The sequence below is a fragment of the Gymnogyps californianus genome, chromosome 4 (genome assembly GCF_018139145.2).
Source record: "Gymnogyps californianus isolate 813 chromosome 4, ASM1813914v2, whole genome shotgun sequence".
Lineage (NCBI taxonomy): Eukaryota > Metazoa > Chordata > Aves > Accipitriformes > Cathartidae > Gymnogyps > Gymnogyps californianus.
The window spans coordinates 68,851,634-68,878,954 of record NC_059474.1 but is presented as its reverse complement, the minus strand read 5'-3'; the positions used below and the strand labels follow the sequence as shown (position 1 = coordinate 68,878,954).

General features: G+C 38.6%; 1 protein-coding gene across 4 annotated transcripts in view; it reads right to left on the bottom strand.

Annotated features, from left to right (window-relative positions):
- SLC10A7 (solute carrier family 10 member 7) overlaps positions 1-27,321 on the bottom strand; it is a 154,860-nt gene that overhangs the window by 12,602 nt on the left and 114,937 nt on the right. For 2 of the 4 annotated variants that reach the window (XM_050896301.1, XM_050896302.1), the window contains 4 exons: positions 26,563-26,646; positions 15,496-15,661; positions 12,459-12,510; positions 10,875-10,948 (listed from right to left, as the gene is read on the bottom strand). In XM_050896301.1, coding sequence (XP_050752258.1) covers positions 10,875-10,948; positions 12,459-12,510; positions 15,496-15,661; positions 26,563-26,646 — 376 coding nt within the window. Of the gene's footprint in view, positions 1-9,911; positions 9,958-10,874; positions 10,949-12,164; positions 12,240-12,458; positions 12,511-15,495; positions 15,662-26,562; positions 26,647-27,321 lie in introns of those variants that run through there. The other 2 variants (XM_050896303.1, XM_050896304.1) reach the window with 2 other exon arrangements.

Here is a 27,321-nt window from a genome sequence, read left to right as displayed (position 1 = left end):
GCAAAATCCAGTTTAGAGGATTAGAAAAAGCTTGTTCATGCAGATAGCTACCAGAATGGCAAGATGCTGCTAATCTCTTGTTTGAAAACTTTCCTAAGAGTTTTCCTGTTTCTTCCCAGGCAAATCACATTACTATGGTTAGTTTTGAGGAGACAAAAGTTTATATACTATGCCTATCCTCCGTGAAGGCTAGCCAAGGATAGAAGATGTTTCTTGCCCGTGTTCAGACTGTTAGGATATACTGTGATCACGATAGGAGAAGATGCTTTTGACAAATTAACTGGTTAAGGATTCTTTTTCCTATATCCACGCCCTCTCCAAAGCATGCACTGAACTCAAGTTAAATGCTCTTCCCTCAGGACCAGTTTCTTTCAGGTACGGGAATAGCTGAATGATACCTGACAACCCATAACAATACAAATATTCGCTTGCTACCCAGTATTCCCACTTCAGCTGAAGAAAGCACCTTCCAATGTAATATGAAATCACGTTGCATTGGAGGGAGAACAGATTACTTGAAGCTGAGCCTAAAACAGGCAGCCAAACTCTTACCCAGGTGAAAAATTCCTCAGAGGAAAATTTGGTAGTCCTTTTCCAGCCCCACTCCTGCTGTAACTCTGCGATTTCTTTTGCTCTTAGCCCTAAGCAAGAGATCCTAGACCTTACAGTCATTTTGTACTCTGCAAAGGAATCAAGGCTGAGAGAAGTAATAGACAACCTTTGCTACTCTCTCGTCCCGAAGGAAATAACAGTGTCAAGGTAAGATTCCATCCGCAGTGGCTAGACAATGGTTTACAACGGTACAACAGTTTGTGGCACTTCTGGTTCAATCACACCTTGGTGACAAAGCCTAGTGTTACCATGGAAATCTGACTTTTGCCAGTAGGTATAAAAAGATCATCCATCAGCACAACCACAACTGCCTCCAGGTGATATGACACTCAGCCTCTGATTGGGAAGGATCTGCAATGTTGGTAGCAGTTGAGACTACATTCCCCTTGCCTTTTTGCCCACATACATGCTGTATGAAGACTGGTGCTTAAAATATTCTCAGGGAAAGAAGACAATTCTTTCAGTATGTTTTCATATTTCAGGTCAGTGATAAGCGTAATGGAAAGCAAAAAGCAGGCTCACAAAGTGGTAAACACAAACATCTGAGGGGGAGGTTTTACAAGGGACTGGTGAGATGTTAAGGGAGTCTAGAAGAGCTGCAAGGGAAAAATCGCAAAACGGAGGGCTATCCTAGTTCAGTTTGGAGGTCTGCATGGACCCTAATCTTCAAAAACATTTTCACCTTCATCCCTCTCCTTGGGAAAGAACAATGATTTACCAGAATATTCAACAAGCCCTCGCATTACATTAAATGACTTACCTCTTTTGGAGGACTAGAATTATTGGGAAGGCTCTGTACTGAATCAGAGCGATGTGGTCACATATTGGCCATATAGTTATGCTAGGATGCAAGAATTTGGCTGAGACCCACACTATGTTGTAAGAGACTGGACTGGTCTAATATTTAAGTAAAGAAGGAGAAGGAGGAAGAGAAACAAATGAGAAATAAGATATTTCTTTTGCCATAACTCTAACAAGAATTAAAAAAGAAGACCACCTAATATGCTTTGAATGCTTTTACTAATTCTTGTTCTTCAGGTAACTGGCTCACTATACTCATCAGAGAAATCAGTAATTTAAGTGCAATGTAAGTACAGTTACTAGGAAACAGCACATCTTGATACTATCAAAGTTTTAAGTAAACAAAAATGTAAAAGCTGGGAGGAAGAGAAAGAAAGTACAGTTTGTCTATTTCTGGGTTTTCAACGGGTGCATTCAGATTGGAAGTGATGTTTAATGAACAACATAGGCAATCTTACCAGCTGCTAACAATGAAACATTTAACACCAACAACTGAAGACTAGTGCCTTAGACTCCGAAACACCTCCACCTGTCTGACAATATGGTAGTAGTAATTAGTTAACAGGGAATTCAAGAATGAATTGAGCCACCATAAGTCATATTTTAAATGTGACTTATCCTTAATTTGGCACCACAATGCAAGCATAGCAACGTTGTAAGCTGATCCTCGCACTTCAGTGCTTTTTTTATTGCTTGGATATCAGTTCACTCTTCATACACATAACATACTCAAGGCACAGGGTAAATTCTTCCTTGTAATTCACTAGCAATATCTAAGCTATGAAGTTTAAATGAATGGAATTTAAACACTTCCTTCCCTTCTCTATAATTCTTGTAGCCAACACTTTTTGAAGGTTTAATAGGTTAGACCTACTAATGAAAGGAATTCTGGACAAAGAAATTGACAAATGTCCTAAAAACACGAAGCTGAGATTTGATTAATTTGATTACTTCTTTGAACATTACTGCCCTTTCCACACATAGTTGAAGCTAAGATTTCTCAGCATTAAAGTTTTGATTATGTGGACTTTATTTACACATATTATTAAAAAAGCCATTATAAACATGTTTTATAGTTGTTCTTATTATATTTGTAAACACAAGCAGGAAAGGATTATGCTCCCAACTGTTTCATACTATCTTTTAATTAGATTTTTTTAAAGCTTTTTTCCTCCTGAAACCTTGATGCAAAGCAAAACATGATACACAAATTCATTATAAGTGGTAAAACAAGAAAACACTTCTTTTCATAAAGAAAAAAATAATTGTTAGGAATACTAGCATAATTTTTCCTTTACTTCTCTCTTCATCTGATTTCTGTGGCCAAGAAAAGAAGATACGAGGCCAGAAAAGCTTCAATGCTCCAGTCATTTGGGAAGGCATTTTAAGAAAACAGCTCACTACCTAGAAATACTGAGGGATACTACTTCCTGTTCTAAAACTCTATGGACTAGGGTTATATGCTTGCAGTGGTCATGGCAGCTTTTAGAGAAGGATCCTTCTTCCAGATTCCCAAGACTATCCTGTAATAGGAGATTTCTAAATTTTGCTGCTGCTGTTGATTTTTCACATCTTTGCACCCACCGTTTTAGAAGTGTCTGGAGTCAGCAGCTGAGACTGGCTGCCAGAAGGTGCACTGAGAGCAGCAAATGTAGATGCAACTCTCTCGGGGAGAATCAACATCATCTTCAATACTCACCAGCTTTAGTATGGGTGACACCTGTAGCCTCTGCCAGCTTGAGGTAAAAAAAAAAAAATCTTGAGTCATGTCCAAACGTGGATCTTCCCAAGGGTAACCTGTCAGCTGTCTGCTGAATATAATGTAGCTTCTTAAAGTAGATAAATTAACTTTAACTGGTTTTGGTGGGGAGGGAGAGCTCTTGTGTCATTACCATTTTACAGATGGATATGTGTGTTTATTTTTTTTTTTTATTATAAAGAGGTATGAGCTTGCTGTCATTAAAAACCTGCAATCTGGTTTTTAGTGTCTGATCCAATTACATGTACATCTGGGAAGACACACAACCAAATAAATAATTGGAGAGGTGCAACTCTGAAATGACAATTGTTATTCATCGATCTCTTTCTGCAAGTCGAGATTGAGAGATGTAAACTTCAAGTGAATGAGATCTCCTGGGTGAGATTCTTCAGTTCAAACACAGTAAACAACTGTTGTCCTCTGATGCACATTTTAGTACTGCTGGAGGCAAACTTTCTAAATATTAATAAAAAAGCTACTACTGGTGGAGTATACAGATGAAAAGGAAGCCCTGGGAGCTGGTACAGAATTTCTTGCCACATTCTGAGGCTAATCAAAGAAACACACATTTCAGGTCAGAAAGGAAAGGAGATTCCCTAATTTACTCTAGTATTTCCCCTTCTAGAATCACAGAGAGGTCGAAATTGAGTAAATTGCAATAGATTAGACATGCTATATTGTGAATCTTGTGATTAAAAAACCAAGGGAGAATCAGGTATGCTGTGTCTAAAAGCCACTATGACTCACTGGACTATGCCATTGCCTACTTTGAGGCTGGCCTGCCAGCACATTTCCTTCCTGAAAGTACAGCCCCTAGGGATGCTCTGGTCTGAAGGAGACAAACAGGGGGTGCTTGCCCAGCCACGTATATGAGTAGCAAGGGAAAATAAAAGAGATGCTCTGGCACAGACTATCCCAGCGACCACAGCCTACTCAAAACTGTCAGTTTAACTTCTTGTGGAGATAGCCCCTTCAAAGTGAGTGGTGGCCTCAGTATTATAGAAATGCTTACACATGCAAAATGGCATCTCATCTCAGGTGGATTTGTCTCTGCAAGCAGGAAATATTCATACTATTCCCAATTACAGAAATCTTCAGTCTATATTTGGTTTTGCTAACATTCTGATATGGCAGCTGTACTGGAAATAGCAGTATTTCCCAGGCATTCTTTGGGGTCTACTGAGAAAGAAGACATGTCAATTACATGGTAATAACCTGACTGATAATATTGTTTGGTAAGAACCAAACGTTGGTTCTAGAAGACTGCCAAGCTAGGAAAGGTGATCCACCTGCCCTCAAGCTGGGCTACAAAAGAAGATGCTAACATGAGACAAATGCAGTAGATCCAAGTGCTTCTGCTCTAGCCGCTATCATCTCATGTAACACGAATCCCTCAGTGCTTATTTTCCAGAGACAGAGAGAGGACAAAGAGAAAGGGAATCACAGAGCAGAGGAAAAAGCCCAGCGAATCACTTGCAGTTCCTTCCAAGCAAATGCTGGGTGAAGACTGAAGAGATGAGAAAAACTTTTCATTTTGGCCCAAAGAATCACCGTATCAAAGCTCATCAAAGGTTCTAGCAGCCACTAAGCCCCCTGGGATCTCAGAAGGAGGAACGGGAGAGAGTTTCTAACTCTCTGGCAGTAGCGAGGGGTATGTATTGGCCCAGACATGGCCTCAACAAGACACTCATTCTTTCAAGCATAGTCCTCCCATCAGCTTCCCTTCTGCCCCAAGGGTCAGCACCCACCAATTCTAGGCAGAGAAGTAGCCAGATCATTTTCACTTACATTGCTCTATCGGACACCTGGGGAAGAAATAAGGCTAAAAGTCTGTAACAGGTAATAAAATATGCAAATTCAAGCACTAACACCACCAAGAAGTATGACATGATGCCAGCAGTAATGTCTCCTGTTCAACACTCACAGGAAAATTTTGAAAGTAAAAGAGACCGTATCAAAAGTTTTACTCTTGAAAACTTTCAGAGCGCAATTAACCAGGATTATTTTCTAGATCTTTAGGTAAAAGTCAGAGGAATTATTCACACATTTATAGCTAGTCACAGTTAGTACCTTGATGAATAATCACCTTAGAGGACTATTCTCTGCCAGGAGCAGAGAAAAACCACCACATTTCAAAAATACCACAGAGTATAGCCTAAATACTCACTTAGGGCAATACACCTGATTTTACCATCTTACTTTCTATTATAGAATTATTAAGAGATGCCTCCTTTTTAAAATCAAAATGATCCACCTTTTATCTTAACACAAGTTAGAACATTTTGGCATTTTTCTGTCTAAAGGAGAAAGGTGATTATCACCACACAATAAGAGTCTGTGCTTGATTAGTACAGCATTTCACAGAGTTTGGGTATAAGAAAAAACAGATGAAGCAAAACCCCAGCTAATATTAAACAGCAGTGGTTTAGGCTGTGCAAATATACTATTTATCTCTGAAAAATCTTGTAAGGAGATATCTGTAGAAAACATGAGCAAACTATGGATAGCTGTGAGCAGATTGGAGCTATATGTGAGCACAACGCACTCTGTCACATTGTGCAGCTGGGGAACTCGAGGGAAGGCATGGGCTGATTAATCCATAGCCTAGACGATCCACTCACAGACAATTGAGTTGTCTGTGAATCTACTTGTGCATTACAGCAGGCTTTTAAGAATTGTTCAAGTACAGACTATCAGTTCCATACTCATGCAGTAAGAAGCTGAGTATTTAAAAAATAAATTTGAATGAAATTAAAACAATACAAAAGAAAGTTAGTGCTTTGGCTTTTATTTGCAAAATGAACTCTATTCTTTCCTGAAAGTATTTTGTAGCCTAGAAACTTTGATTGCATTACTTTAAGAATTCCATGGTGAAAGAACTGCTACATTGATAAATCCAAATGAGGAAAAATGCACTCCGCATCACAAACAATACCTTGATTTTATTATAAGGTGGGGTTATTTTTGTTGTTTTATTTTTTTACCAATGTGCTGTTCATCATACCTACAGTACTAACATTTGCACTTGTGGTAGCCAAAATAGGCAGCAGTACTCCATTTTTTGCTGATAAAATAATTTTACATAGTAAATACAAAGAATTAAAGTGAAAATATTTTTTGACAATCCTGCATTTTACTTCTGGAGTTGTAACTTCTAGCTAGCAATTCACTCTCTGCGAAAAATAAAATAATGTTCTGTACTTGGCTGCAACTTTTGCGTAAGTGCAAGCAACAACTGCAGTATTTTTTTAGATGAGCCACACTGATAGCTTTGCACTTCCTTGAGGCCTCTTCTCTTCTCACTGAATGAACTCCAGGGAATGGCATCATGTCGGGCTTTCCAGATGGATTATGTGAAGCCATAGCTCAATGTCATTTTCAATAGCAAGGCTCATAATTAAAGGTCAAATAGTCACTTCATCTGCAATCAATCAATAGAAGAAGTACTAATACTAAGTACTAATCAATCAATGGCAAATGCACTAATAAAAGCCATGCATCAAATGTCCGCATATGTGTGTGCTCACATGTACTGTGCATATATGTGAGTAGGGAGAAGGAGAGAAAGAGAACAAAGTGTGGGTGAATATGCCAGAGGGCATTGTGAATACTATATTTATCTTCGCTCCTTGTAAGTTTATATCCTGTTTCACTCATTAAGTGAAATACAAATAAACATTAGTTTTTCTGCATATGTGATGCACTGTATTCAAAAAACTGCCAAAGCACCCACCTCTACGCAGAAATATCGACTTGTGTTCCTAACTAAGAAACACAAAGGCACCTACCCTCTGTAATTTGTCCTTACACAAACATGCCCTGCACTCTGATCTTTGAGACAAAAAGTGTGTCAACTGTTCTGTCTACAAAATAAAACCCAGCATATGGGAACAGCACTCATCTCCGTGCAGAGCAAGCACTTATTCATGGATTCAACAGTGGAAGTGGCAGTTGGCCTCATGAGCATGCACTGCATGGGAATTAGTTGGTTTCATAATATGGTGTGGGAGAAAGTGACTTATAAAAGTCTTCTCATGCCTCTCCTATTACCACTTCTAAAGCTTTAAAGCTGTCAGCTCTTCTCCCACTTTAGTTGGTGCCATTCTAAGCTCCCCAGGGAATGGGCCAGACGTACCTATTTGGAGTTTCACCTGCCAAGCTGAGAGAAATCAGTTTCAAAGCGAAAGAACAAGTGTTGGGGGGTCATTTATACACTACCACTGGAACCTTGAAGGCAAACAAAGCAGAGCTCCACAACGGATGTGAAACCAGACCCTGAGCTGTGTTTGTGCTTTCAGGCATTGTAATGACAGAGGGAGACGGAAAAACTCTCTCCACTACAAGAGAACAGAAGGTTTCTCGTTGCATGGTTTATAGTAAACACTTCTGGACAAGCAGAAATGTGACAAAACAACAAAAGAGTAAGGGCCAAAATGCCTAAGTCTGTTCTTGTTTCTGCTAAGATCAGGGTGGACAACACTGTGCTGTGGATAGATTTAACTGTCATTCAGAAGTGGCTGATCCTTAAAAACAAATTAGATCTACTCTACTTCTACCTTCAGTGAAGGAATAAATGCTAGCTGCTGTGGTTAACATTCCTGTTCACATCATCAGCTCAGCGGCATGCCTCATCCCACTACAGCTTTATAAAACCCGATCCTCCCTATTTACATAGAAATGTGTGTTTATGCAGCTCTATCTTATCTGGACCTGGTACTAATACCAAACAGAGTAAAATACCAGTGGTCTCTAAACAGCCAGCTTGAAACTGATACGCAGCAGGCACGCCTATGTAGTGCACACACTGTGTAGGGGTGCACGCAAGAGTGGCAGGGCCCTCAGGCTTACAGAAGACGGGCTCCCAGGGACTGCCAAAAAGAGCATTTCCCCATCAGGGGTAGTGCTCGATTCAGGACACCCTGCTGCTGGCCCCATGCAAGACAAGCCTGGGAGCCTCAAAGAAACCTTGACAAAGCTGAGCCCCAGAAATGGAATACAGCAAGGGAAGCACAGGTCCCAATCACCCAGCGATCTCAACGCAGGCCCTGAGCAGTAAGGAAAGGTAGAGCAAAAGTGCAAAGCCTAAAAATGAATTACATCTTGTGACTAGCCTCCTAGGAGGCAAACTTGCTTTCCATGAGACACCAGCCCTTCAAGGATGAAGGTAAAGCAGTCTGTCCTGACAAACGGAACAGTCTGTAGCCAAGAAACAGTCCTGCAATACTGCGTTCCACCGTCTACCTGTTTCATTTCAACTCGCACACTTGTCCATGAGACATCTGCATTAGCAGGGTAAAAGTACGTATGGCTGGGAAGAAGCTGTAGGAGTCCTTGAAGTCAAGGTGGCCAAAGTATTTTTGTTGGTGTGCTTGGGTAAAGAAAGCCGCAAAATACAAAGCCTGACTCATTGGGCTGTGCTAATGAGAGCAGTAACTTGGAATTGGGAAAATGTGAGCCAAAATGTCAAGCAAGCTAGGAACCTCAAACTAGGTTCTTCTAAAGGAGAAAATAAAGTATAAAAAGGAGAGTGTAGTAATAGAAGAAAAGTGAATCGGCTCAGCTGTGTGCATAGGGTGCAGGTCAAGACAGGCTGCATGAGGATGCTTGGTAGAGTGAGTAAAAGAAATGAAGACTCCTCATTTTTTTCTGGGTGATGGCAAGCCCCTCTAGGACTTAAATATTAAAAAAAGGCTTTGGGCTTGTTTTCTTAGTGTCATGGCAAGCTGCAGAAGTATTCAACAGAGCCTATACAAAACTATTTTTACTGGGGAGGGAAAGGGAGACTTACACATTTGTGCTATTAAATACAACCAGCTTCTCTTCTGTAGTATCACAGTTGTGTCCTAAGTTTATACGCACCTCCAAATAGCAAGTATGGTAGTGTGTTATGACTTACGTATGTGGTTGCTTTCTATAAATACAAGAGTAACTGTCCTCCTGAATACAAGCTCATTTATTAGTTGAAGCTTCAGTTTCATACAACATTCGGCTGAAGAAGACCTAACGTCATTTAATCTATGTTCTGCTCCAAGGCAGGATCAACTCTAGCTATCTAATTCCTGTCTGAGGCTTGTCTACAATGATAAAAGATTCAAGACATCAATAGGCAACATATTCCAAAGCTAAACTGTTTTACATTAGATAGGTTTCCCTGATTGTTAGCTTAAATCATCACCATTGTAACAAAGTCCTTCCCTTTTCAAAGTCCACTGTGACAGAGTTACTTTTTTCCTTCTTTGCATCAACCTTTTATGCATTTGAAGATCACTACTGTATTTCAGCTGTCTTCTCTCAACAATCCCAATTGTTTCAACCTTCCTCCGCGGTCACATTTTCGAGATCTATGATCATTCATGGCACTCTCCTCTGATCTCTTTCCAGTTGGTCCACATTATTTTGAATTGTGGAGCCCAAAACATCATGCAAATGTCAAAAGCCATAAAGCTCTCCAGCCATACAACTTTTGCTACTTCTCTGCAACCCACAGGACCTTGTGTGAAAGGAAATTAGATTAGTTTGGTATGATATGCATTTGACAAATCTATGGGGCTGTTACTCATTTCCTTGTTTCTTCCTACACTGTTAAAATAATTTATTTAATTATTTGTTTCAGTAGTTTTCTACAAAATGAAGTTAAACTCACTGATCTATAACTCCTCGTCCCCTCCTCGTTTCCATTGTGAAAAAGAGGCATTATGTTTGCCTTTTTCTTGTCTTCCAGGAACTCCTTCACTTCCCACAGACTTTGAAGGGCACTTGCTAACAGTTCTGCAGCACAGGCCTGGCTGAAGCAAAGAACCCTGAGATGAGTTTCGCTATATTAAACTGACTTGGAAAACATGTCACCTAAGTCCCGACTTGTTCTTCCCCTGTTTCAGGCTGAGTTCTTACCTTTGTTATTGACACTAGCTGTGTTTCTCTTTGACAGATACAGTCTTGAAAAGGCATATATTCAGTCACATATGCTTTATCAAACACATGTTTTCATATTTCAAAAAACAGTAAGAAAATATTCTAGTCATTTCACTGACTGAACATAATGGATGAAGCAGTGGCAAGTGGCTCTAAGCATAACTGATTTAGCACTATTTTGTGAATTTCCATCAGAACATCTTATTATCACTAAGGGGTCATAAGTAACAAATATCTCAATGATGTTTTGATAAATGAATTCTAATAAATAAAACTACCCAAAATATCTGCAGACTTAAAATAAACACATACATTTTGCTCATGTTAAGCAAAAGACAGTATTGTCTATTTGTGATTTCTGAATACACTACATGCTTTGATTTTCACTCGTACATACCAGCTTTTAGGTGTAAGATTTTACTGTAAGACTGGGCAGATATACCTTACAATCTTTTCAGTAAAATACTTGAAATTTTATCAATATTGGATTAGGCAACAGAACAGAATAAGAACAGAAAGAAAAATCCAGCTTCCCACAAATAAGGTGGTCTTAGTGTACAACCACTAAAATCTCAGCTAAGACAACTATGTTGTCTGCCCTGTAATAAGCATTTACTTTATCTGTGCAAGAATATTATCCTACTATTAGTATCATACTGGTAGCATTACTTGTCACACTAAAACCAAAACCATTTAAGCAGAAAAGCCAGCAACCAACAACATTTTTTTTCAAGACAGCAAGGTATGAGTGTTACTGTTGTTTTGCTCAAAAGCTTATCTCCTGACTTACCCAGGGTGAGGGATTTGTGTGTGGAACAGAAAATGATAGCCACTGTGTCTGCTGGTGTGAAACTAGAGTTATTCCTAGAAAAGAAAGAGTTTTAATAACCTCTGATAGCAAAAACCTTCTTAAAAACATCATTGATCAAATATATTACTTTGAGGATCCATATGCACATTCACATCACTTTGATCAGGTCTAGCGACAGAAATAATTCTACCCACAAATGAACAGTAGTGTTTGATTTTCTTTTTTAAAAGCAGAATTGTTTCTCAGTTGTGGCAAACTCTCTAATGAATATGCTCCCATGTGAAGGAGAGGAATTCTGAAGACATGGTATGTAGGACACAACTTTATTCCAGCCAAGGTTATTTTTGCAAACACGGTATATCACACCAGTGGCCAGCTTGCCTCTGTAAAAAAAGAGAATGACCTACGATTTCTTTTCCTAGTATGCAATGTTAACAAAATGCTCAATATAGATAGTATATTGAGTCTACACTACGAGAACTGCTTCCACTTCAGAGAAAAACTGCATCTAAGGGTTTACACACTGGGAGTAAGGCCAGGAAGGGTGGAAAAATGACATACAGAGAGAGGTATACGACTGGCCAATGCATCACCCTTCGGTCCAAATTAGGAATCATTTTATGAGATTCTAACTCTTTACCATACTGCGTTGGTTACTACTGACGGCATTTTAGATTTTACAGTTGGGACATATCTTCCCCCCAGGTTAGGTCTAGCAGTTCAAAAGTTACTTAAAAATGCCTTCTAAGGTCAGGGTATGATCTTGTCACAGAGAAATTTCCTTGTGGCACTAAAAAAGCAGAAGTGACTCTACGACATTGTACCCTTCTTTGTGATTCTTCTCTACGGATATTGTATAAGTTATATAAAGCTTATGTCTGGAGTCTGCTGTATTGTGGCACTTCCCATTCAGCAGAGTGGTGCTAAGAAAAATACTCCAGGAAGCCTAAGTGAGAGGACAATGGTGGATACTCTGACCAGCTCAAGTGATGCACTAAGCCACTGGCTAACACCATTCCCACGGTACTATTTTTTGAGAAGTGAATGTACAACTGTTCTTCTTGGTTGATATTTAAAAAGAAAAAAATAGCTCTACCAAACATTAGTTCAGGACAGCTGTCTTTTAAGAATCACCATATAAATGTAACAAATTTGACATCTATAGAGAAGAGTGAATTGCCAGCCCAGCAAATGTATCTTGAGATGTAAAAAGTCAAACTGAGTTCTCTCTCTCATATGTCATCAACATGTCTGCAGGGCAAATTATACCTTCAGTGACATCTGTGCAAATCCATTTTTTTCAGTGGATGAGGTATAGCAGTGATTGATTGAGATTTAACAACTCTGTAATTAACACACAAGAAAGGACAGAATTCAGGTCCTGCTCTCTTAGCCTATGAAACTCTAACAGAGAAAATGCAGTAAGGACAATACGAAATACCAAAATGAGGTCACCCCTATTCAGAAACCTGCCCTTACACATTTGCATAAACTGTATCACCCAAACCAAAGATATCACACAAAACAAATATTCAAAGGTTCTGATTCAGCACATTCAATTACCTTGTAGAGAAGAGGAAAGTCAAAAACATGAAGCTCATCTGAACAGAAAATACTGAAAGAGAAACAAGTTAAAATTAGACTTAGATCACAGAAGTCAAGATCACTTAAATCTCTGCAGTTGCTGTGCACATGCCTTTTGCCCCCATACAACAGGTCAGAAGCTAGGCTGGACCAAGTCTATCCAGAGAAATCCAATGACAGACAACCGTTAAAGGCTGTCTTGGGAGAACAATACATATCATTACATCCAAGAAACCTAGAGCTAATATCGTGGCTACACAAGTTCTTCCTGAGGTAAGTCTTCTGAATCAAGTATTCCTTGACACGATGAATGGCAGGAAAGTTCTCTACTGCACGCTGCACATCTGTTTGCACTAGTTTTGCTTATTGGGTTGACAACATAAAATCTCTCAGACCTGCTCTGGTTGCCAAGTATTTAAATTTAGCCCCTTTCTGTTTAACAGGAGAAAGTACAATGTGTAAGCATGATCACAATAAATATTCTCACACACTGGGTATATTACTCTCCCGATGAATGATCACTATTAAGAGAAGATCATCATAGATGTTTTAATTCCCTCTGAGACAAAGGCTAATTCCTGAACTGGGCAGCGTACATCAGACAAAGCAGCTTTTGTTCAAGCTCAGTCAGCTTTGTAAGTGCGGACAGTTTTTGAGCATCCTGAGGCGAGCTCTCCTCTCTGCCAGCTCTTCTGACACCCGCAGGGGTTGTGGGATGCACGGAGCCCACCCTTGGTCTGCGGAGATGTGGGGAGAAGCAGGCAGCTTCCCCGCTGTGCCCTGAGTAGCTGCTGGGACTGCAGAGACCAAGCGTCGTGCCGGAGCACAGGAACTCCCCACAGAGCTGGAGGAGAAACCCTGTGACCTGCACAGACCTTTTCTGGGTGTTTGTGGGTTATGGGGGAAGGGCTTTTACTTGCAGCAGAATCTGGGGTGGGTCCCTTCCCTTTCCCTTGCAAAACTTGTGAATCCAATAAGGCTAATGTGTCCCATAGGGTAGTGCAAGCCAAGACAATACATTTGATTTTGACCTCAGTTTACAACTGGGAAACATGGCAGGGATATTAGCTATTACCAGTGACATTTTCCATTCTTTTACATACATTTCCTAGGATGTATAAATGTCACCTCAGCATGCACTTAATTCTTCCTTCATGAACTAAGGAAGCAATCCATTGTTCTGAATTACAATTTTTCTGCAACTTAGTACAATAATATGCACAGAAAAAAAATCCCTTAATACATATAATTCTGTAAAGCAATAAGCATGTGTTGCTACCAATTATCCCTTGTGCATATTTTGCTGTGGCTAGAATATTAACATAAAAATTACATAAAAACATTAATCAGCAGAATAATAAATGCAGTTTCATCTCAAACTCCTCATGTTAATTTCACACCCTGGTATAACACAACACACACATCCAGCCAACACATCCAATGGCAGTACAGAAACTTTTCCTAGAATACAATGTGCATATCCATCTCCACAGCTTCCTTGTTTTTTGGTTTTATAAATATTTTAGAAAAAACCAAATGTCTAATATGTTCCAAGCAGTTTCAATGCTTATGTTAATATTCTTACTAAGAAACTCCAGTTATGCACACTGGCAATGAAAATATATATATAATGATTTTCAGTGTATTGCACTGCAAGTGGTATATATAATTACATATGGCACAAATGCAGAGTTGTCTTGCAGAGAAATAAAAGAAAGGATGAGAAAGGCAAGGGAAGCAGTCACTCTACACCAACTGTTCAAGGAAGAACGTGCCTTTTTAACTAAAAAAAATTTTTTCTTCAAAGTAATGGTCAGCACAGCAACATAAAATTACCTCATTCTGAGTTTCTCTGCATGTTAAGTCAGAGTTGAAAATTTCCATATCCCTCTTTTTTGCTGACAACTCTGCACTGATTTAAGTGCATCTGGGATGTGGTCCTTCTCAGGTGCCTATGCAAACAAGTACTTCCTCCATTTTGAAAAAAAGCTCCTTAGCATGGCTTCCTTCTTTGCTTTCAGAATAAAGTATTTATACAGTACCAGTTATAATTCCATGTAGTATTTTACACACATATAGTGTTTCATAATCCAAAAAACTGCCACAATTAGGATAGAATAAGAACTGACCCACAAAGGGCAGGGACAAATTTCCTACTGACTTTGGCGGAGGTTAGATTTATAGAAGATACATTATTTTTATTAGACAGAAACATGTGCACATACACACACTTCAAGATAGGTGATGCATTGCTTTCCTGAAATCTAACAGTTTTAGAGTGTATGAGATGTGATTTATACTGTAGTATACTGTAGTTACCTCTCCCCCAAGCAAATTGAAACTCTTGTCTCTGGACACTGTGAAGGAGGACAGGAATTCCCTACTGGGAGAGGAGACAGTGCCTGTATACCACTGCCTCTTCCTGGGAGGTAGTGATCTGCAAGTGTATTTTTAACTGATGGCAAGGATACCAGCAATCTATTCTCATGTGTATGTTATTTAAGGCTGAATGACTAGAGTGCTTCTAAAACAAACTCCGCAAGAAATGTGTTCATCCACAGAAATATATCAAGACATTCGAACTCCCAACTAGTTTCTAGGTTTATAATACAGTAAGGAAGAACTATTTAAAAGTTATAACAGTGCTTTTGAGTAACAGCGCAAACCCAGATCTTTCCTTTCTGTTTGGAATGCAACATGTGCATTTATGGTTGTTTAATAACAAAGAAACCAAAACAGAATGGTTGTAAACACTTCAAAAGTAATACCGTGCCCCTTCAGAAAGGGAGGGCCACTGAGCGATCTCAGGCACACCTAAATAGCAGGGTTCATCCCTCTCTAAATGCTTACTCAATCCCCTAAAAGCATCCAGCCCCTAAGAAGTCTGGTAATCTGGCATTAAAAGTACAAGCTCTAGCCCCATGCCAGTATCCCCGCAGCCCGACCCTTTCCAGTACATATAGCTCATTACACACCTGAAACACAGATAAAAGAGATGCTTTAAGGCTGAACTTACTTATGAACACTATTATAATCAAGCTAAATTTATCAAGGTCAATATTTGGATTGGCAAAAGTATCACAGAATGTTGTGTAGATGATCATCAGGAGCACACAGCTGCTGATAGCGCCAAATGGAGGCTTCTTCCTTTCAAGCCAGTCCTTGATGTATCTTCGGACAATCTGAAACACAAAAACCAACAGGTTGCCTCTTTTCAAAGATGCAGGGAGCCAAGTTGGGCATCACAAAGTGAATCTGACAGCAGAAAGACACAAAGAGAAGAGAGTAATTTGGATGACGGCCACAGTGGATTTCAAAGCTTCCCTGCCACACAACTTTTCTTCTGGGGAATTTAACATTTGTAGTGCAACTTCCACTGGGCGTCCATAATGAGAGTATATTTTCAAGTACATTCAAATCCATCCTTAATCATGCCAAATGTTCTTTGCTAGCTGTCACTGAGACATGCCCATTAAGCCTCCCCAAAGTTTATCTCCTCTGCTGATACTAATGGATGTATGTAATTATCACAGTCCCCTTTGCATCAACAGACAATTCCAAGTGCAACTTTGGGAATCTTAAAAATCTGACATCTTCAGGAATTTCATGACGGTAGATAATCGAAAGTGATCCATGGAACATTTTAATATTTAAATAGCTAGCGATGCACCAGAAGTTTTTAATTAAATTATAACTCAAGCTTGAAAAGCAAAAGTGCATGTGTTGTGGGAGTTTAAATAATTCAAACTCTGAATATCTAGAGTTTTTGTAAATCCAAAGACAAATGCCATTTGCATGCTTTTAGAATACCAGAATTAACACATGAAAACAAGGAAACCTACTGTACTTAGCGGAACTTTTGCACTTTCAGGAAACAGAATCTGAAGTTGTTTTTCAAGAATTTTTTAAAAAACAACTATAAATTTTAAAGTAACTTCAACTTTCAAATTATGCCAAATGCTACAGGACTAAGCCTCAGCAGATACAATGCATCTATTTCAGCCCTGCCTGGGGAGTCGCTTTTAGTTTTTCTCTTTACTTTATATGGTTTGAAAAAACTTTTTAAAGCCTTTCTCACACAGCTGCGACTTGTGTTAATTTTTCAGCAATCACATTATCTTGCCTAATTTCTCCCGAGACCTCCCGATGTTCTCTGTTACCATGCTCTTTCAGAAATAAGAGCACGAGATCCTGAAACATTTCTACCAGAGGGCTCTAAAGGTGTCTCATTACCTTCCCATAGCAGTACCATTAATAAACATCACCGCTATCGGTTTTAATAATACAGAAGATTTTAGAGGTATTCAAGATTAATATCAAAGCATCGTCACCAATGCTACCATAGGACCTTTTCACACACTAACTGCCAAAGCTGCAGGATTGACCTCACAGCTGTCAGTCTTCCTCACTGCCTTCCCAGCTTGTCTGCAAGTCTCTCAATAGTGAAGTCCTGGAAGCAGCTATCCCAGTGACCACAGCAAAGAGACTTCATCGACCACGTGGCAGGGCACATACTAAAAATTTGGCACATGGGGTTCACACAAAGCTAAGCAGGTTGAAGACCAGCACTTACCTCCCAGCACTTCTAAGCTTCCTGCTAATGAAAAATAACAGATTTACAGAAAACCATGTCAGGGAATGCTCAACACCCCAGTGAAAACACTCAACGTTAAAATTTCGCACTTGCCAGATGTTAAAGAGGAACACAACTCAGAATATATGGCCAACCTTCTGAAAGAGCATTCAATGGAGCTCCTTCAGCCACCTCCTTATAAGCCACCAGGTAGGAATAAGACACTGCATTGATGAAAGAGAGGCAAGAACGCTGAGTGAAGACATTTAGTGTGCAGTGTGAAAGACATCAAATGGGAAGACCACGTTAGTCTAATCTGAGCAGTTTTGGGACTCTGTAATTATCAGAAGCAAAAAGCAAAGTCTTTCACCTCTAAAGTGAGTGTTTTTTAAGGAATTTTGAAAAAAAATCCTATTATCCCCTAAATTAAGGTCACAGTGGGGAAAAAGAAAAGCTACTTAAGACCACCTATTTATTTATGGTCCTTCCACAAGATTTATACTGAAAGTAATGAGACGTTGAGAAAGAAAAGTGATGGTTAATCATGCCACAGTACAACTTATACTGGAGGCATTTATTACGAAAACTATAACCTTATATCTGTACAAGGTATAATTACAACATACATGACAATTATAACTTTATACACATATTTATCATGGACTGACATATAAAAGAAAGAAAAAACATTTTAGAAATGAAACTGCAAGCAGTATTTCCTCAAAATCTTCAATCAGCTGATATCTTCTTTAAATATCCATCTCTATCTAGTCTGGAATTATTGTGAATCAACCACCATGAATACCAGTATGGCTTCTTTCTGCACATTGTATTTTTTTAAAAAATGACATAGTCAGACCCTGAGGAACTAAACTGTGGCTTCAGGAAATCATCTCATCAACCCAGTGTCATGCTAAATGTATACTGTAAAAACACAGACAAAATACATCCTCTCTAACACAGAATCCCATACATTTTGATCTTCTCACAAGGGTCAAGAAGATCTATAATTTCAGAGGTCGATTCAGCCTATGATCACTGATTCAAGGTAATCTAAATTCTTGTATGACTTAAGAGGGGAGAAATATAACCTTACAGGTATCTGTAAAAACTCAACTAGATTTTTCACGGGAAGCTCATGTCAGCTGATTCACTTTGACTAAAAACCAATCCATTTGTTACTTATTCATGTCCTGCAGAGTTGTTTCAGGACAAGGATGCCTTTTAATTCTTAACCCAATTCTATAACTTTTCAGGGTTACCACAGAACTTAAAAAAACATTGTGAAGATTTGTAGTGAAATAACAATAAATCCCACAAATACAATAAAGACAACACACAATAAAGTACAGAGCCAGTCAGCCAGTGAACCTTGTTGTTCTGTGGTGCCGGCACTCTCTGACAGAAAGTCTAATAGAGGTTGAAAAGCCACGAGCAATGCAGATTGAAATGATTAAATAAAGAATCTCATAGGTAATTCGGAGCCTGGGCAGAGATATTAAGCTTCATTTGTCTGCAAACACAGCAAAAGCGAACACAATCATTTCTGCATGTTATGGCCTCTACAAAGGACGCCAGACTCAGGCACCATACCAGTGTGCCACCTCTCAGTTGAAATAACAAAGTAAGTCCAGTATTTTGAAGTACATACCAGTACAATGGGGGACAAGGGAGGGACAAGCACTGGAGAAACAAGCAGTTGAGAAAACATCTGAACCGATACTCCTGTGAAAAGATGAACTTACAGCCTGGGGTAGAAATACGAACAACTGACATCCAAAACAGATGCATCAGACTGGCACACTGATGTAAAAGAGCAAAAAGGGGAGGACTCTTCAGATGCAATAATTCCACAGTTCCTAGTGAAAGGGAATTGCTCACATAAAAAAACGCAGTTAAAAACAACATCTTGTGGGGGCAGGGAGAGGGAAGCAGAGATGTTGGAAGAATAATCATTATGTGAAACATAAAAGCATTTAAAAATGTACTTTACCAGGCATACTGCTGCAGGACGCTACCACGTCGCAGCGAATGCATGCACAATTTTTACGGTACAAATCTCAAGGTACAAAGGCCTTGCAACCGTATCCCTGATGAGACTCCTGCAGAATTACTTCTGCGAGGAGGGCTTTGGGGCCTCTGGTCCTATGGTAGTGATCACATTAGGTACGATGAACTGCAAAGATTTTTGTGCAGATTTAGATGCCAGCCCTAAAGAGCAGGGAATTCCTGATGGCTGACCCGGAGGTTGCACATGAAAGAACAGTGCATGGTGAATCCTTCCCTCAAACTGTGGTTTAGTGGAGAGAAGAGAGGAAGAGAAGCAAAACTTTGTAGTAGGTGATATTTTATAAATAACCTGCATGATGAAAGATGCTGATAAACTCACAGAAAAGTTAGACGATAAAAGAACATAAACGTGTCTTTCAGGCAACTACCTCCCGGTGACTATGTCCTGGCAATCTCCAAAGGTTTTTGGAAAGGCATCAGCTCAGATTTGCTTTAAAACACAGTTCTAGGCTTAAACTTTCCTCTTGCCCAGGATTTAATTTTTAACAACAAAGGAATGTAATTACACGTGAATTAACAGTAGTTAATTTCAATTTAGTTCTTCTACCAGAACGGTTACATCCACAGTATTTTTCCTCCAGACTGCTCTGTATCCTGCCATAACCTCCTTGTCTAAACACCAGCCTCCCTAAGCAAATGGGCTTACTGCTCATATGCTTAATTCACTTTGCATCCCCTGTACAAAGAAACACGATCTGCTATTTCAGGAAAGCAGGTAAATAATGCTCATCTGTTATAAGATCATACACAAAAATAGCAGAAGATATAGTATAGAAAAACAATTCACTTATCTAACTGTACCTTCATAACAGTCACACTGTATACCCAGAGAAATTTGTCAGTAAAATACAGCTAGACTGTTTCCACCTGCCTGCTCAAGTGCTGGACATACAAGATAAAAAATGCAATAAACAATGTAATTCATTAATGTTCATTATTAATTGAACTAAATAGGGCAAGGAGCTCCCTCCCCCATGTATATGGAATAGAATAATTTCTGACATTTGTAATACAGTACATCTTTTAAAAATTATCTAATCTTCAACTTTATTTTTTTTAAACTCATGAAATGAAAAAAAAAAAACAGGGGAAATGGTTATGAAGTCACTTTTTCTGTTTCCATTATACACACAAGAGTATCTCTTGGTATGTACACCATTACGCAACGTAGATTTTTCCTTATTCTATCAACTCTTCTGGACTGATTTAATCTTTAACAGAATTTACAATGTTTTTACTGCACTTCTGCTCCTCTTGTTTATTATGTATTGGTATGTACTTCTAAATACCTGGGAAAAACACCTGGGGCTTTACCATTTCAACAAAGAAACACAGCCACTTTTTCCTTGTGTTGAAACACACAAGGAAACAAGCTGAAACTATGCTGGATTATCACTATACATAAATGCAGCAGTTACCTTATTTACTTTGTCTTTTAAGGTAAGATTCCTAACTCATTCTTAACTAATATTATTACTATTTACAGCAACAGACCTTTGCAATGAACTCTGCAAAGCAAAATTTTCTTTTGAAAAGCTTTGAGTCAGCCTAGATATTTGCAACAGTTCAATAACTTCTCAATATCTCTTCTTATATAGTGATGGCAAACCAAGAAAGAAGACTACATGGAATATTGGGAACTACTTCAGTGAAGCTTCGAAGACATGAAAGGGGGAAAAATTGGAAAGAAAAAAAGTGAACTAAGATGACAGCGACTGTGAAACCCAGTAGAAAGAATCAGATACTGGAACAGAAGGGAGATTATGCAGGTTGTAGAAATGACATAAATAAGATGGAACATCCTTCACAGATTTCTGTAGCATAGCCACCCTCCATATATCCAAGGTCTGCATCGCAGTTCAAATGCACAGACCCTTTTCCAAAGCAGAGCCAGACCCTGTCCTGATAATTTTATAGGGACTGTACCTGTGTGAAGGCACGCATTCTCACCTGTTCCTGTATACTGCTATAAAGTCCCAAACTTTGTACTGGTTCACCCACCTTTCTATACCTTCTAGGACATCAACAAATGTCAAATCTATCCTTATTCTACGGAATGTGCAATCTAATATTTCTTTTCTGAAGATGAGATGGAAAAAAAACCATTTCTGCAATCTGGGAAAAAATCTTTTTTACAAGCGTCTCGTTTTCTTTCCTCAGCTTACCAAACTCCCCTAAAAGCTATCTTACTCCATTATGTCAGTCAGTTTACTCCCAAGAGATAGTTCCTGACACATATATGCCTTCAAAGCAAGCTTTATAAAACCCACACGAGGCCATTTTCAAAATTAACTTTCAGATTTTGGGGTAATTTACAACTGTTGCTTTAAAACCTTACAAACAGGTGCAACATGGCAAAAATGTAAAGGGACCCTGTAGCAGCAATACATGTTTTCTTTATATTTTGTATTTCTGTGGAGACTAGGTTCTGTTCCCCGTTTGAGTCAAGCGTCAGAAGGCTGTTTATCTGCCATCTCAGTGTTCTGCAACAAGCTTCTAGAAGCGCTCATCTCCCAGGGTACCACTCCTCCTCCCTACAGCTCCCCTGGACTTTGAAGAGAAAGTAGGGCTACTTCCATGTGGATTTAAGTTACAAGAATGAAAGGATTTGACACTGCTCCCTTTTAATAACAGTTTCTTTAACTTGTTTCCCCCACCCACCCACCATAAACAAACATTAGGCTTAGGTGAATAGTACCTTCTACTCCCCAGCAACTGCCACCTACCTTTCCCTTTCAATTTCTTATCCTTTAAAAATAAATACATTGCTAAGCTTTTTAGTTTCAATTTCACTGACAACTTGTATTGCAACATAGCACCCTTTTAGAGTTGTGTTTATAAGCACACCTCCCAAACGCTGATAGGGTTCCTCTGGAACATTTTGGGCAACGATGCAGAAGGCACTTAAAATCCTTTACTTGTAGGACATCAAGATTTTTTTTGTGTGACTAGATTCAGCGAGGATTTCTGTACAACTGGCTTCATTTTATAGATTTGGGAAGAAGAACTACTTAGAATCATAACATTAATTTTAGCTTTAGTTAAGGTCTGTTTAATGTGAAGTGCCCACTTTAGGCTGGCAGACAAATTACCAACGGGGCAACTAGAGAATGCATGAATGATAATGTACAGACAAGCTTTTTATTATTTATTCATAGAAAACAGTGGGTTTTGGTGTGCTGCTTTGAAAAATGTTCAAACTAGTAGAATATAATGAAAGCACAGTGAAAATTCTATTTCATTAACATTTAATCATAAATCGCTCTTTAATACAAAACATAAAATAAAAGTCTGTCATAAGCACTTAGGTGTAGAGAATGGAGAAAGTCTGCAAAAAGGGGAAAGGAAATATTGCAGTAGTTTTCACTGTTCCTGTTATCTGTCACTTCAGAAGAAAAAAATAAGCCAAGAAACAACAGTCTTCAGCCAAATCTCAGAACTGGTCATGAACAAACTGCTTAGACATTTCTCAAAACCTTACATTTTGCTGGCTAAAACTATTACCAACATCTATAGACAAGGAAACAATTATTTTAGCAAAATCACAACAGCTCAGGAGCAGCAATCTTCATCAGAACTCTGCTACCCAGGGAAAAAAATAATCAGAACTTCAAGCTGCCAGAACAAATTCAAAAATCTTTTCCATGAAATATCTATTACCATGTTTATCGTATAACAAGTATTCTCAAATTCCCCTTAGAGGTATACAAGAGTGGTGCACAAATAACAAGCTCTTACACACTACAGATCTTCAAGGCTTAGAGAACATTAAATCTTTATAAAATACTATAGATTATGTCTCTTTTCAAGACCTCTTGTCAGAGAGGTCTTATTCGTTACTCTATAAATACAAATGCAATATTACACTATCAATACTGATTTGAGTAACATCATACTCTCAATTAGCAAAACACAGCTGTAGACACAGAGGATGCAGGCCACAACATTTTTTTAGGTTTAGACAACCTGCACATGTCTGACAAAGAACAGAGCAATTCTCCTTACTGAAGACCATCTATCAGTAACCGCTATCTGTAAGACTTGGTGCCCTTCTGATAACATAGTGTCTTCCTCCTCCTTTAACAGTTCTTTCTTTACCTAACAAATGGCAGCCACCACCTCAGCAGAGCCTGTACCTGCAGCCCCTTACACATTTCATTGTCAGTGGCTAGAAAAGCATGTTTGACTCCTGTCAACAGCAGTCTTGCCACGCTGAAAAAATTATTTGAGAAACAGTAGAAAATAAGCATCAATTACACTATTGTGACTTCTTTCTCCCAGCCATCATTAGAAATTCTGACAAGTCAGCCAAGCAACCAAAACTCTTGATACATTTTGCCATAAAGCAAACAAAAAAACCCAAACAAAACAAATGTAAAAGCACCTTCTCATCTGCTTTCCTTATATCCCAGGGGCTGCTCAAACAGCCAGCTCTGCAGCCTGCTCAGGAAATGAGCGTTTAGGCAACACAGGTTTTCCCAGAGGCGAGATTTTTTTAAAGGAAAATAAAGCCCTTGGAGAATGCTTCCTTTAAGCAGCCTTCTCTGTTTTACACTGATGTGGATCGAGCGTAAAGCCTCTGTTGATCACAGCTGAGTTAGGAAGGCTGAAGAGAAGCAATCCTCAAAGCAGGCAGGTTCCAAGCTCGTTTTTTTCCCAATCAAGCTCTGCTACCAAGTAACCTTACCAGGCATTCTTCCACTGACTTTTCTGCTGAACAATGTGACTGTGCATGGTAAGGAATTGACATTGTGGGCATGAAATGATAAATTAGAAGTAATTGCTGAAACCGTCATTCATGAATTGCAGGCCATTATCTCTTAATGCATCTGGAATCCCAGAGTGAGCAACTTGTGATTCACAAAGCAATGTTACGTCGCTGTGCCGCATGTTGTGCAACAGTTCAGTAATGAGTGAGTAGTGGTCTATGAACTCAATGCAAAACTTCCCATTTAATCGGAACTGATCCATGTCACCTCCGGATGAAGGGCAAGCAGACCTATCACTGTATCTCTTGGTATCAGTCCTTTTCTTGCTTATTGTTTTTTCCTGCTTACTGCACATTATTTTTGGATGTCCACCTTCAAAAATGGCTTCTATTCCTATCCGGGCAGGTTGGTTTACCTTTGTACAGTTCTACCTAATTAAGACAATCAATGTAAACTACCCTTGGCATTTTTGATCTGTAGCTATCCTTAGCATTTCCTCTCTTCCATAACCTCTGAACAGATATAATCAAGTGCGATAACTTTTGAAACAAAGTCTTTATGCTTAGAGGAATGTGAGCTATTTCTGTTGACCATTCATTTCCAGAAACTGCTTCAAACACTTTTAAAGGAGGATCATCCTATTTCTTGTTGAAGTGTATTTATAAAAACCAAACTCTTTAATAAATTTGTGATTGAGTTACACAAGCTTTAAGATTCTCTATTTTTTTCTTTCAGTCTTTATCAGAATTCCTAAATCACATCTGTTCTCAGTTAAGTCTCATCACAATTCTGAATTTGAACTTACGATCATTCAGAGCACTTACTTCATATGCTTACTGCTCAATTCATGTTACTTAGCCTTATTATTTGGTGCAGCCAAAAAACCCCAGCTCCACCAGTTAGCTCACACAGCAATTTCTTGTAGCATCTTTCCAAAGTAACACGCCATTATACATATCTAGATGTAAGTCCTCTTGAAATTTTGAAATCACTTTGTCTAGCAATCTACCATCATCTTCAGATTTATTACATTGCAGTACAGATTGCTGATACTCCATCACTATAGGTTACTTTATTGCTAGATCTGCTGCCATGCTATTTGTTTCCTAGAAATTTCCAACTAAGGCTGCCAACTAATAGCTTCCAGTTTTTGGACCTTTCAGAATGAGAGGATTCAAGTACTTTTGCTTGTCTGCTTTTGGTGGAGACTTAATTTAATTTTGATGAGATAAGAATGGGATACACAGGTAGGTTCATCAGCAACACTTTGTGGTCCTAATCAACAAGGAGATTCTTAGGCACTTAACTCAAAGCACATGAGCAATTCAATAGCCTTCAGGGACACAAGAGGTTATGTCCATTTTCCACATGGTATGGTTACAGCCAGGTTACACAGGTACTGATGCTGGTAGCTACTGTCATGCTTATCAATGCTCATCTTCTTATTAGACTTTAATGGGTTTTTTTGATCGTATAAGAAACAACTTCACTAGGACTTTGGTAAGTTACAGTACATGCCAATTTTGAAATGTGCAATTATAGTTTGATACAAGACTGCCTGCCTGTTCTACCTAGCACAGGCAATGACACATATTCTTAACCTCGTCCAGGGTGCCCCTTTATAGACTCCACTTTCATTTGCCTACATTTTAACCATGCTTTCCATTTAAAAAAAACAAAACAAAAACAACCAACCAACCAACCAAAAAACAACTCTGACAAAATTCAGAAAGTTCCGGCTGAACCCAGAGTTAAACTGGATGCTAGAATCAGCAACACTACCCCTTGGGAATGAACTGCAAATCCCACTGATATTCCCTTCATGCATTCTGAATGCCTGAGAACAACAAATACTTACAAGTATGTAAGAATTAGGCTTCGGGTGTTTTGGTGTCCAAGAATAGTGGACACTTCTGACAACTTTTGGTCTTAATATAGCAATTTCCCACCATGATGTGGAAGAAAAAAAAAAATTGATATTAACATTTGTGAAAAAACAGACACTACAGAGACAAGTGTCACAGAAAATCTTAGATTTCAATTAGTATCTTTACATTCAGTGAAAGATTTCTATGATATGCCATGAAAAATAAGGCCTTGTGTTACAATATGAACAATGAGTATAAAATGAAATATTGAACAGCTGCTCATTCCATGAATACCCTCCATCCAGTGTAACAAACGATAGAGGAGTCATGCAGAAAGAATAGTTTGCAATTGTGCAATTAAAACCATTATTGTAAAGCATATGCAAAATGGCTCGAGCAGCCTTAATTTTATGATTTCTTAACTTTTGACTGCTTAGCCCTTATATGTTTTTAATGTTGAGAATTTTTTATTCCTGTAATTAGCAGTAGATGCTACACAGGGAGAACTTCCTTCATCATGCAGGCAAAGGGCATGTGACAAAAGGACTATATAGTATTCTCAAAGCTCATTTGTATGGGGCTGGAATTTCTCACAGTCTGGGCTGCCATTTTTCCCACTTTATGTTCACAAACTCCCTTCTCGATATGCAGTAGCGTATGTTTGTGGTAGTGAGGGACAGATGCTCAATCTCAACAAAGATCAATGTGGCTCCAGGGAGCACTGTAGCATCTTTTCTCTGATATTAGACTTCACTATCCTGAGGCTGTTCCTATGTGGCAGCTTATCAGACTGCCAGTCTGTCTTTAAGATAGCTCTCTTTATCTTATTTTTTTACATAAGAATGTATATTTAAAAGACATACCTGTCCAATAATAAGGGGGACTACAACAGTCATAAACAGCTGCGAGAATATAGATGTAAAAGGCACAGAGGAGGATGATCCAAGCTACAAAATAAAAATATGCCATTAATATTGCACTTTTTCTTAGTATCTGCAAATTTCATACATAGATATCACACATTAGTATACATTTTATTTTACACATAAAAACTTGGAAGTATGTGCATACATGTTTAATTGTTAAGTCCCAATAAAGCATTTGGTATTCCACAATAACAAAACTAAAACAATCTCTGGTTGATTATTTTATAACCTAAGGTAATAGTTCCATCAATATTCATTTAATTGAAACCTTGCTACACATATATGCCAAGTAAATTATATAAGCATTTGTAGGATGATAGTCTAAAAAGACAGGGAGTGAATCTTCCTAACTAAACAATTAGCTCAACTAACCTTACCATTTATAGAAATATCAAGCAACAAAAATTGGTGTAGTTATTTCAATAAATAAATAAAAATAATGAAATAGTGAAGACATTCACCTGTTTTATTTCAACGATGTTAAAAAAGAGATGTACCGAAAGTATATAACTATTCTTTCATTAAGACAACTAAAATGTGACAGGCTTAGTCTTCAAATAGGTGATCTCTTTAATTACGATTGTAAATGCTAGAAGTATTTTTTTTAAAGATGCAGGCAGAAAAGGTGAACAAACACAGTCAGTGGGATTTTTGCAAACTACTTCAGAATGCTTAGGAAAATATGCAGTATTTTTT